This window comes from Chenopodium album, chromosome 19, assembly GCF_948465745.1.
Source record: "Chenopodium album chromosome 19, dcCheAlbu1.1, whole genome shotgun sequence".
In the NCBI taxonomy this organism is placed as follows: Eukaryota; Viridiplantae; Streptophyta; class Magnoliopsida; order Caryophyllales; family Amaranthaceae; genus Chenopodium; species Chenopodium album.
Genome location: NC_137852.1, coordinates 10,590,556 through 10,603,150, shown reverse-complemented (window position 1 = coordinate 10,603,150; position 12,595 = coordinate 10,590,556). Strand labels below are relative to the sequence as shown.

General features: G+C 35.4%; 2 protein-coding genes across 2 annotated transcripts; both read left to right on the top strand.

Annotated features, from left to right (window-relative positions):
• The first annotated feature begins 3,706 nt into the window (after window positions 1-3,706).
• On the top strand, window positions 3,707-5,702 carry LOC145595464 (F-box/kelch-repeat protein At3g06240-like). The gene is made up of 2 exons (XM_081651883.1): window positions 3,707-4,579; window positions 5,203-5,702. The coding sequence occupies exon 1, from the start codon at window positions 3,880-3,882 to the stop codon at window positions 4,546-4,548; it is 669 nt and encodes a 222-aa protein (XP_081508009.1). The 5' UTR covers window positions 3,707-3,879; the 3' UTR covers window positions 4,549-4,579; window positions 5,203-5,702.
• A 2,580-nt stretch (window positions 5,703-8,282) lies between these two features.
• On the top strand, window positions 8,283-11,265 carry LOC145594002 (putative disease resistance protein RGA1). The gene is made up of 2 exons (XM_081650350.1): window positions 8,283-10,715; window positions 10,837-11,265. Exons 1-2 carry the CDS (start codon window positions 8,283-8,285, stop codon window positions 11,263-11,265), a joined length of 2,862 nt encoding a protein of 953 aa, XP_081506476.1.
• The last annotated feature ends 1,330 nt before the right edge of the window (window positions 11,266-12,595 follow it).

The following is a 12,595-nucleotide window of genomic DNA, read 5'->3' as shown; positions in this document are numbered from 1 at the left end:
CGGCCACCTAGAGTGATGAGGCCCATGATGGGCCTCGTCCTCTAATGCTCGATCTAGCCTCTTTGTGTGACCTTATAGGATCCGTCCAATTGGGCTTTGGCCTATTTTACTAGTCCAAAGATCGTAAGTACCTCTAGCTATGGCAAAACGACGACCCAAATGTCCGGACTTAATTATCTCCATAATTTGATCCAATTATATATCTAGTATTTGCACACGACGAAGACATAACTCCTTCATCACTTTCACTGTTGGTTCCCATTCTCGTCATAGGCCTTCTTGGTGGCCCGGCCCTAGTGTCTTCAAGGTCCCTCGGATGCTACATATGATGTATGTCTGGTTTTTGATGGAGCTTTCAATGCTCATGATAATTCTGCGAGAGCAGGTTGGGTTTTCCGAGTTGCAGGTTCCGATACAGTGATAGGTGGCGGGACAAGAGCTTTCCTTTCCTCATGTGCTCTTCATTTAGAGTTATAGGCTCTTCTTTGGGCTCTTAAGGCAGCTTGTCGCCGTAGTTTTGGAAGCTTGTTGATTTACACAGACTGCTCGACTTTATTATCTTTAGTTCAAAATAATGGTGGTCGAGACATTTCTTGTTTCTGGCTGATTCAGGATATTAGAGACATCATTCTCAGATTTTCAGCTTGCGCAATTTGGAAGGTTCCTCGCCAGTGGGTAGCTCCAGCTCATTGGTTGGATGTTCAGAGCCGTCGTTGTCGGTTATATACATATATATACATATATATATACATATATGTATATACATATATATATGTATACATATATATATACATATATATATATATATATATATATACATATATATATATATATATATATATATACATATATATATATATACATATATATATGTATACATATATATATACATATATATATATATACATATATATAAAACAATACTTAACCTCCTAAGTTCATTCACAGCCTCTTTACACTCCTCTCTCCTTATACTGTTTCTTTCTTTTTTTCTCTTTCATTCTCAAATCTCAACCAAGCACATAATTCTCAAATCTCAAGCAATAGGCTCAGGATATGAATTGAAGAAAAAAGAAGGGATCAAGATCAAGAAGTAAAAGACAAATTTAACAGGGAACCCACTTTTCATATTGCAGTTGCATTGTGTTACGGAGTACTATTTTTTGTTGTAGTCTTGTAGATCTGTAGTTCTTATAATTTTATTAGATTATTGGTTAAATTTATTCAAGAAGTTGGACAATTTTTAATGTTCTTGAGAAATTAGAGATTAATTTGGGCGTTTTTTCTAGTAGAGGGCGAATTTTACAATTAATTTGGGTATTTTTCCCGATAGATCTTGTCGAATTTTACAACTAATTTGAGCTTTTTTTTCCCCGTAGATCAATTTTGCAATTAATTTGGGCGTTTGTAATATGTGTGGACAAGGATACAATCAATTTGGTGTTTGCAATTTGGGTGTTTTTAATAGATCTAGCTAACTGAGCAATCGAAGGTTAACGAGTCACGAGCCGAGTCGAGCTACGAAAAAATTAAACGAGCACGAGTCGAGCAGTAGGTTAACGAGCTTAGCGAGTAACGATCACGATTTACGAGTCGAGCACGAGCCACGGTTATCGATCACGAGTCAAGCACACCTTAGCTCGCGATCGACTCGCTCGATTAGCACCCGAACATACATGGACCGCAATTGATTATTGATATACGTTTTACTTTATGACTCAAATTTCTTGTAATTAAATTCGTTATTCGTATCAATATTTTGTGTAAAATATCATATAACTTTAGTGGTAGGACAATTAGTTCTAGAATTAGAGGTTGTATGTTCAAATCTTGTAGAGAACTTTTTTTTCTTAAAAATGTGTGACATATAAAGAGAAACAAATAAAAGGGGGAGCTATGTGGCATAATGATAATTTAAGTGGGTGACGTGGTGTAATGAAAAAGTTTATGTGGTATATAGACGGATAGACCTAACCAATGAATAAAAATTAGACATTGAAAACTATTTATTAGAACAATTTTAACAAAATCTCACATGACAATTGTTTACGGAGGATTCTCCAACTCACAGCCTCATTAATATCAACGTATACACATATGACTACATATTTCTGGTGGTGTATGCACCTTAGACTATAGGTTATGTTGTTGTATGCATCCCGTTAACAAATACTCCCTCTGTTTTTAAGTACTTGTTTAATTTCCTTATTTATAAAGCTTTTACAGTATTTAATTAATTTCGGTCATCTAATGAACCCACCATGAATCATATTTAATTAATTTCACTCATCTAATGAACCCACCATGAATCATAGTTTATTAATTTCATACTCTCTCCTCCAATTCTATCCTCTACTTTTGTTTTATACAATTCTTAATTTTTCCACCCACCCCACAACCTCCATATTTTATTATTTTTTTTCAATTTCTTCAAAAACCCCGCACATAGAGAAATAGAGCAAGTATTTAAAAATAGAGGGAGTAGTGTCATTGATTTAACCAAAAAAATAAATATGTGGTGTCATTGTGATTTGTGACCAAATTTACTTAATTTTATATTGATTATAATATGCTACCTCCATTTTTTTAGTTAACATCTTTTTATTATCACACTTGCCAATGTATTATTTTAACAATTAGTATTTCTAATTATCGATATTATATAATTATAAAAGTGAATTTTAAATTAATTTACATTGAAACGATTCAAACAAGTTCTCACATGACTGTATGTTTTATCGTAATTATTAATGATAAAAGGTAGTCAGAGTGTAGTTTACGAATAGTACAGAACTCAAATGGTGTCAACTAAAAAAATAGTGGAACTAAATTATGGTTTAGTTGAATGTAGCGGTTTATATCAACAAGACCCATACCTGTATTTTAAGGTAGGGTCCTATAGGGTCTTGGTAGAGTCTTGAATCAACTGTCATCCTTTTAAGATGTTTGTGATTTACAAAACATACTAAGGGCCTGTTCACATTTACTTAATTTCAGTTCAATTCAGCTTCAATCAGTTCAGTTCAGCTCTTAATTTTCTTACTCCCATAAAATATTCATTTCAGTTCAGCTCCAATCAATTCAGTTCAATAAATGTGAACAGGCCGTAAATTATGGTTTGCAATGCACTTTGGTCATGTTTCAAAAAATTCAAAAATTCATATCCTACCCGACTCCACAGGGTTTTTAAAAACAAGAACTATATTTGTATTTTAAGGTACAGTAGGATCTAACGAGTATTAAAATACAGTTTGCAATGCTGTTTGTTCGTGTTTCAAAAAATTCCATATCCGCATCAAAATTGCTAACCGAATTGGTTATAGTTCCAAACCGCTCCACAAAATTAAATTGTTACACACCGCACAATGATTTCGGTTTGGTGCAGTCTAGACCACACTCAAAACGAACATAACGGAGCCCACAATTAGAGTAAACAACAACGGTCTACGGAGTAAGATTAATTTCTTCATTCAAATACAAACAACAATCCAACAAAACTGACAAAGATTTACTAGCATTTCATATTCACTATTGATTTGATATGATTCATTCAGTTATCTAAAATTCAACACTTCTTATTGATTTTGGGAGATTGCCACCAGTTTTCACAAAGATGATCCATCAAGAAGAAATCTTAAAATTCGTATTAAAATATTGATTCATACATTTATCTGAAATTCTGAACAACCACAATTAATTTCTTTATTTCCCGTCAAAAAAATTAATTTCTTCCTTCAAATTAAAACAAAAATCCACCAAAACTGACGAAGATTGTACTTCATAGTTCATACTTCATATTAAAATATTGATTCATACATTTATCTGAAATTCTGAACAATTCGTATCGAACTTGGTAGATTACCACCAGTTTTTACAAAGATGATCCATCAAGAAGAAATCTTATTTGAAATACTTTCCCGACTACCTGCAAAATCTATTGGCCGATTTCGGTGTGTTTCAAAACCATGGAAATCTCTTCTAACCCAACCCCATTTCATCAAAACCCACCTTTATCGAACCAACCATCTTCCTAACCAATATCAATCACTAATCCTTGTTTCTGAGGAACCCCATTCCCTGCATTTAACCCAATTGAATAATGCCCACCACCTGTTCGACGAAATTACCACTTTTGCTACCAAGCTCTGTTTTGATGATCATCGTTTTGGTTCCACCCTTGTTAATAATGTTTGTTCTTGTGATGGTTTAGTCTTTGTTTGTGACGAGGAAAGCAAGATGTTGTTAAGCCCGACAACAAGAGAGATGAAGGAGTTGCTGAGTTCGCGGTATGCTATTGATCCTTATGCTAGTTTTACCATGTATGGACTTGGGTATGATTCAGTTACTGATGATTATAAGATTGTTATGCTTTCGTATTATGACACTTATAATAAGCATGAACCTGATTGTACTGAGATGTTTATTAATGTGTACTCAGTTAGAAATGGTACTTGGAAGAGAGCTGAGAGTTCTCAGTATGATCATGGCATCCCGGATGGATTTTGTGTTGGAGGACCTTCTTGGAGAGCCTTGTCTCGCCTCGTTTAGAATATTGAAGCTTTGGAAGAAAGCTAAGTTAGTAAGTAGCTACTTGGTCATGGAGAAGTTTGTGTAGAACATAAATTTTTGCTTATGCTGTATTTCTCTTGCATTGTTTTGGTGTTTCTGGTAATCAAATGGCTGCATGTTATTTGGCTGTTAGCTAGCCCTCATGTTTGTAAACTTGGTTTTCTAGGCCCTCGTATGTGATTTATATCTAAGCTACTTTCTACGATCCATAATGCTGGTGATTTTTTTTAAGGTTTGGGGATAGCTCAAGTGTATTGTTGCTAAGATTTCTTATTTCCTAAATCTCACAAATATCTTCCAATGTATGCCTATGTACTCTGTACTGCTAAGTGCTAAGGCCATTTATTGCATAATGTGCTTTTTTATTTTAACTTTCACAATGAAAGAAACAAAATAAACGTATATGGATGGAGTATCCTTGCTTTGTTCCTTAGACAGAGGAAAAGATTGAAGAGTCTGGTGATATGCAGTTGCTGCATCACTTGAAATACAGCTAGCAAATTGATGTTGTGAGTCTAGTTAAGAAAGATAAGTCTCTCAAAGTGCCACACCTTTGTTTGGTTGATGGAGAGAAGTTTGTGCTTGATTTTTTTTGGAAGATGCTTGTGTTTGATTATCTTGTATTGCTTGCAGGGTACTTTTGTGGGTTTCCTTCGAAGTTCCTGGCAATGGGTGTGTAAATGCTGCCTGGATGATAAAGATTATGGTGTCGAGGATAGATTCTTGGAGTAAATTCTTGACATTTGGTTATGAATCAGTGATCAGGGCTATATGTTGTTAGGGAACAAATGGTGCTGGTGATACACGAGGAGACCACTGCTGAGGAATGTATATGTTCAATTTGGAAAAAGGACTTTCAAGGATATCATAGTTCTTGGCAGTCCAGATGTTTTGGGGGTTGGAGGCAGCTTCATGGAGAGCCTTGTCTGCACTTATTGCATGCGTTACTGATGTTGGCTATTAGGGAGCGTATGACAGCTAAGTATATTTTTCTTTCTAATGTTTCATTCTTTATTTTCTTGCTTTGTACATGATTGTGAAATTAAGTGTTGCCAAGTTTCTTGAAGACAGATTGCTGTTTTCCCAAAAGAGACTGGTAATGTTTATATTGTTGTATCACGCTACGATCAAAATTCCTTAGCTTGCTTTTGAGTAGAACCTTCCTTAATATGCCAGTAATGTTTTTTCTCACACACTCATGTGATTGCATGAATTGTGAGGTTTTGTTGAATTTGCTTGAATTTCGTATGGTTTATACCAATGGTCAAGTTTATATTTGTAGAATGAGCAATCATGCTAGTATTTTAATTGCACTGTCATATGCCTTGATGAAAGTTGGGATTATTATTTCTAATTTTTCTTATTTTGAAACCACAATTATGTTTAAATTTTCTTAAAAAAATAATCAGTTGCTTCACCAAAAAAATCCAATGAGAATTCCTTCTTACCCAATCTGTTACTTTAGAGGAATACTACAAGAGGGGGGGGGGGGAATTGTAGTTTAAGAGAATTGAGCTAAATTTTTGCGGAATTGAAAATAACTAAGTTACAGGAACTCAAAGTGAACACAAAGAGATTTTACGTGGAAAACCTCTTGGCCCTAACAAGAGGAAAAACCACGACCACTTGGGATTTTAGGAAAGATTCTCCACTATAACAGGGGCAAACAACCTATTACAAGCTAAAGAATCAATCTTCAGGTTCCTCTATGAACTTAAAGTTCCCGGCAGCAAGTCCTACCACTTGCCACTCTTCTCTTCTCTCTCTTTCTCTTCTAACTTCTCTTAGAGTTTACTCAAACTCCCAATTCCCAAATTACATCTCAATGATAAACTCTAGTGAAAGTAATTAAGAAAAACACTTAAGTGGAATGCGACTCTTGACTCGTTTATTAACAAGAAAGAAAGATGAAAGTATTTGAGCAAGGTAAAGTTATCCAGAAAATAACTTCGATATTTATAGGAAAACATTGCTTGGAGAAAACGCCGCACTTTCCACCACTCACACCACCACTGCTGCATATCAACGCCACTACTCTACACTACTTCTAAAACTCTCAATCGTGTCCTAAAACCAGGGCACGTTGAGCCTTAAGGAAGCAGTATGTTCGTGAGTGGAGAAGACTGAATCAACAGTCAGTTGTGTAAGCTTAGGAAGTTTGTTTTGCAAAAATGTATTTTTTCTGAAAATAAATTATCAGCTTAAAAGATAAATCACAAAAGATTTTCTTAAACAAACTATCCTATTTTTTAGCAAGTCAATACTAATCCTTTTTCAAACGCATTCCACTTAGCATTAATCCTAATTATTTTTCACTTACATAAAATCTAAAATAGAAAACTACTTCAGACTTTATGCTTCTCTAAGAAATCTCTGCTTCGAGTCTTCTTTCCTTAGCTTCTGCTCCGAAGCTCTAGATCCTACACAGGAACTCTTCAGCTGATCTCTTTGACTTTTAGCTCCTTGTGTTCCTTTGCCTTGAGTGATTCCTGTAACTTATAAATAGACTACAAGACTCACAAAATACATTAGTCCATTGATTTGACTTGTGTCATCATCAAAACATCAAGGGCAACACAATCCCAAGTTCGTAACATAATACTGTAATTCCCACAGCCCCACATGCCACAACAAAAGAAAAACTCATATTCATTTCATTTTCCCAAGTATCTTGAGCATACTATATATATCACCGAGTTATATATAATGCACACCACCTGTTCGACAAAATGACAACATTTGCTAAGTTAAATTTTCTTCATGTGATTGATGGATTGGTATTAGTTAATTAACAAACCCAATTAACGAGGGAGATTAATTAAGGTAAGGTTTTGCCGAGGTCTTCTTATACTCGATCTTGATGATTTTCAATACGTAGTTTATACGTTACGTTTGGACTTGAATTGGGTATGATTTCTTTTATTTTTGAGGAAATGATTTCTTATTTTTTGACTGTTAAATAAGGTTTATGGTTCACAAATCACATGTTATTAGTTAATTTTTGAGAAGCAAAGTTTGCTTTTTTTATTTATTTATTTATTTATTATTATTATTATTATTATTATTATTATTATTATTATCAAAAATTATTATTTTCACTTTATATATTGCAACATCCTGGGGAATAGCAAGTCACCACGTGCTCCACTATGCCTACACGTGATCCTATCCGCCAATAACTCGGTACCATATCGAACAACTATAAATATATGGCTTACCAAGAGGAGAAGTTGACCCATACCTGCTACTTGCTATAGTACGTCGAAACAAAGACTATTTAGTAGACTAGTTGCTTTAAGTTACATTTGATTATTCACAAGTTTAGAGTTGTTGGTCCATTATTTAACCTTAAACCAAGATTAGTTAGTAGAACCTTGCCATGAAATGCGGATATCATCATGTTGGGGTCACTACTAATACCACTCCCATTCATTTTTAATTTGGTCAATTATTATATCTTGTTAATTGGTAAGTGGCCACTAACACCTTTCTCACTCATTTTAAGAAGTTGGCATTGTATTGAATTCTACTAGTTACTACCCCACATGTACACAGGTAATCTAGATAATTTTTTATACCTTCAACATTGACTCAGGTAATTTAATTTAGTACTAAGAACAACCTTATTATTCGGTATCACTTTCTATCACTCACTATCCTTTTCTCCTTCACTCACTCATTCTCTCAAAGACTCTCACTCTCTGCAACCAAAAATGGATATTGGAACAGCCATGTCTGTAGCTCAAACTTTGTTTGCAGCGTTGCAGTGTTCTCAGCTCAAAGAGCTATGCTCCACTGCTGACTACAAATCCAAACTTGATCAACTCTGTGGCACTGTCCTAAGAATCAAGGCCGTGCTCAAGGATGCTGAGGCCAAGCAAGAACTCTTTGAACAACAACAGCTCTATATTGAAGAACTCAAGGATGCAGTTTATGAAGCCGATGATCTCTTCGATGAGTTTGTCACTCTTGCTGAGCGCAAGCAGCTCACTAAAGGTATCAAAGTTCGTGTGCTTTCTCTTTTTACCAAGTTTGGTACTGCTTACAACATGGCACAAGAGGTTAAGAAGATCAAGAATAAGCTGGATGCTATTGCTTATGACAAACGCTTCAGCTTGAGCATTGATCCTAAGCCTTCTAAGAATCGAAGGCTTGAGGCCTGTTCTTATGTGTATGAAGCTGATATCATTGGAAGAGAACCTGATTTGGCAAAGATTATTGGCATGTTGCTTGATTCTAATGTTCAACAAAATGTTTCTTTCCTTAGTATTGTAGGGATTGGTGGATTGGGAAAAACAGCGCTTGCCCAACTTGTGTATAACGATGCAAGAGTCACAACTGCATTCTCATTAAAGTTGTGGGCTTGTGTTGCTGATGGATATGAGGAGCTGCTGGATGTGCAAGGAGTTCTTGATAAGATTCTAGCTTCAGCTACGGGTTATAAGATGAATGATGGTTGTACCATGGATGGGTTGCAAAGACAACTTCGAGAAAAACTTGCTGGGAAAAAATACTTGCTTGTTTTGGATGATGTATGGACTGAAAATTATGAGCAATGGCATACATTGAAGCAATATTTGATGGGAGGTCAGAAAGGAAGTTGGATTGTGGTTACAACACGTTCACATGTAACTGCAGAAATTATAAGAGATGGTCCAAGGCACGAGCTTAAAGCCTTGTCAAAGGAAGATTCGTTGTGTTTATTGAAAAGAGTAGCATTTGGATCACAAGACTCAAACCCTCCTGAAGAGTTGGTCAAAATTGGTGAAGATATTGTAAAGGAATGTGCGTACGTGCCTCTTGCAATTAGAGTGGTGGGAAGTCTTCTCTATGGACAAGAAAGGAGTAAGTGGCTTTCAATTCAGAAGATAGGATTATTAGCAGTTAATAAAGAAAGCCAAATTAACATAATGCCTATTTTGAAGCTTAGCTACTATAAGCTTGAATCTGCAATAAAGGCTTGTTTTGGATATTGTGCAATTTTTCCTAAAGATTATGTGATGATGAAGGATACATTAATAAGGCTTTGGATGGCAAATGGCTACATCCCATTTAATGAGCCTCAGACCCCGGAAGATCTCGCGGAAGAATACTTCTCAATCTTGTTACGGAGATGTTTTTTCCAAGACGTGAGCAAAGATGAAGATGGCAATATTGTGTCATGTAAGGTACATGATTTAATGCATGATGTTGCTCAAGAAGTTGTGGGAAAGGAGATTTTCTTGATGAAAACCTTGAATGGAGATGTGGACATAAAAGTACGACATCTCGCTTTACAAGGTAAACCTCTAAATTATGTTTCTAATAACACCCGTATACGCTCATTTCTTCAATTTGAAGTGTTGCATGGTTTTTTCAAGAAGGATCAGCTTTGTGTGGATGCATTAGTAGCTAAATGGAAGTACTTAAGGGCTTTAGACTTGAGTGAATCAAAGATTGAGACTTTGCCGGGCTCAATAGGTGAACTAATACATTTGAGGTATCTAGACCTCTCATACAATTATGTACTAGAAGTTCTTCCTAGATCAATTACAAAACTATATAATCTCCAAACTTTAGACTTAAGATTTTGTGATTATTTGAAGGAGTTGCCAAAAGATTTGAGGAAGCTGGTTAAATTGAGGGTCTTAGATTTAAAAAATTGTAATAAGTTGTGGTGTATGCCAAGGGGCATGGGTATGTTGACTTGCCTTCATACTCTTAATTGGTTTGTAGTGGGAGGAATGGGTCCAAGTAAGAAAGAGTTGTTTGATGAGTTGGAAGATCTAAAAGCTCTTAGAAACCTCAGAGGTTATCTTCGTATCTGGATCCGATTTATCAAAGCAAGTGCAAACACTTATAAGATATTTAAAGGAAGGGAGGGAGGGTGCCTGGGTAACAAGGAACATCTCAGAAGAGTAGAGTTAATATTTGATAGTGATGATGAGGTGGCAGAGAAAATGGAGTATGATGAAGCAGTGATGGAAATGTTGCAGCCACTTAATTCTAATCTCATGGAGTTATGTGTGTCTCGATATCATGGTGTGATAATGCCGTGTTGGCCAAAGAAAGATAGCCTGGCAACCTTTCTCCCCAATCTTGTTAAGATGGAATTTTACGGTTGCTTGAATCTGCAGAAGTTGGGACATGTAAGGCTTCCTTATTTGGTAAGATTATTCGTGCAGGATTGCCCAAACCTAACTGGTATTCTAGAGTGTCCTGCATTGGGACACCTAGAATTATACAATTTCCATGATAGAAATAATTGACATCGGTTCTAATTTGAAGCAAGTTAAAATAGACAACTTGGCATGGCTTGAATCGCTGCCTTTTCAGAGTGGTGCGAATAAAGCCATACAGAAGAATCTTGCATGTCTCTCTGCATTGGAGGAGTTAGTAGTTACAGAATGCTCTAATTCAGTAGTAGCCGCAGTAAGAGAGCTTCCCTTTTGCCAGTCCCTCCGCTCGTTGTCATTGAATTATGTCTCAAAGATGGTAGAACTGCCCAAATGGATAAGCTACTTGACTGCCCTCCAATCTCTTCAAATTGGGGATGGCAGAAAATTGGAATCAATGCCAAATTGGATGTCCAAACTCACTTTTCTAAGGGAACTTAAATTTGCTTATTACTCAGCACGCCTAAAAGAAAGATGCCAAGAATCAACTGGAGAAGATTGGCCCCACATTCAACACATCCCTAACATTGTATTCGGGTAGCCTATTGAACTTTTTCATGTTGTGAAATTTTTACATCTGTGTATGTAACCAATTATAATTATAAATGTATTTGTAGTCTTTATGATTGCTTTGCTCTGTTACTAGTAAATAAAGAAGAATCACTCACTCAATGTTTCCTGTGATTCTTTCTACCTTAATTTATTCTACCTACACTGTTCGATGAAATGTTTCTTTTAATTTGCTACAAATCTCAAGTTGCATTAATGAAATTGTGTGAATAGTATGTGATTCTTGCTCAAGTGGCATCTTTTCTTACATGATTGTGGATTTTTCTTGCTGCTGAATTTCTTCAAGACAATGTTGTGAAACTTGAATGACACTACTATTCAAATTTTCTTGCACGCTTTTCTCATTTGATTGTAATTATGTCACTGTTATCTAAGTTTTTCTTGTGCACACTTATCTCTTATATGATTGTCAAGCAGTTGAGGTACTGTCATTCTAGTATAATACTTTGAGGGGTAAGGCTAACTCGACTGAAGGTCATGAACTTATGAAATTTTTGACTCAAGTCTTGCAAAGGTTTGATCATCTTCGTTCTGTCTTGTATCTTTTATACGAAGTATAAAGATGTCGTAGTGATCACTTCTTTTAACACCCTCAGTTTCTTATTTTTAGTAGTTCATCTACATTCAATTTTTGCATGGTTGAACTTGTGTGCAACACTTCCCCAAATTTTTGCTTCACAACAAGAATTCCTGAATCATTAACGTAACAAATATATCAGCTACTGAGCTACAGGTGGATATTTCAGATATATTGATTTTAGTTTGCCTATTTCACAGATATCTAACAGGGGATTGCTGTTCTATATATAACGAGTCAACTGGTGAATCAATTGTCTGCCGTTTTGCTTGGCTCACTTACAAATTCAAATAACTTAGCAATAAGTTAATTTACTCATTATCTTCTTAACCTCAAGAAAGAAGCAATTTTGTTATATATAGTTCTGTCATTCTGTGTCACTCTTTGTTTTAATTGCGTTGGGTGCTAATGTGTTTCTGTTGGATGACTGGGTGTGCTTCTTAGGTCATAACTTATACTATATTCTCATTAATCAAACCAGCAAAACACGAAGCTGCTGCTCTACCTAAGTATTAACAGTAGCTCTGTTAGTAGTTCTACATCAGCTCATGTTTTATATTTTCAGTGTATTTCAAAGTTTTTGAATGTATTCCTCATATATATATTACCTCATATTTATATAATTGAGGCTTTCAATGTAAAAAATATTTTCGATTGTTTGTATAATTTATATCTCAGGTGCTTGTAAATCTGTTAGTTGGTTATTTGTCATTTACTGTTGTGA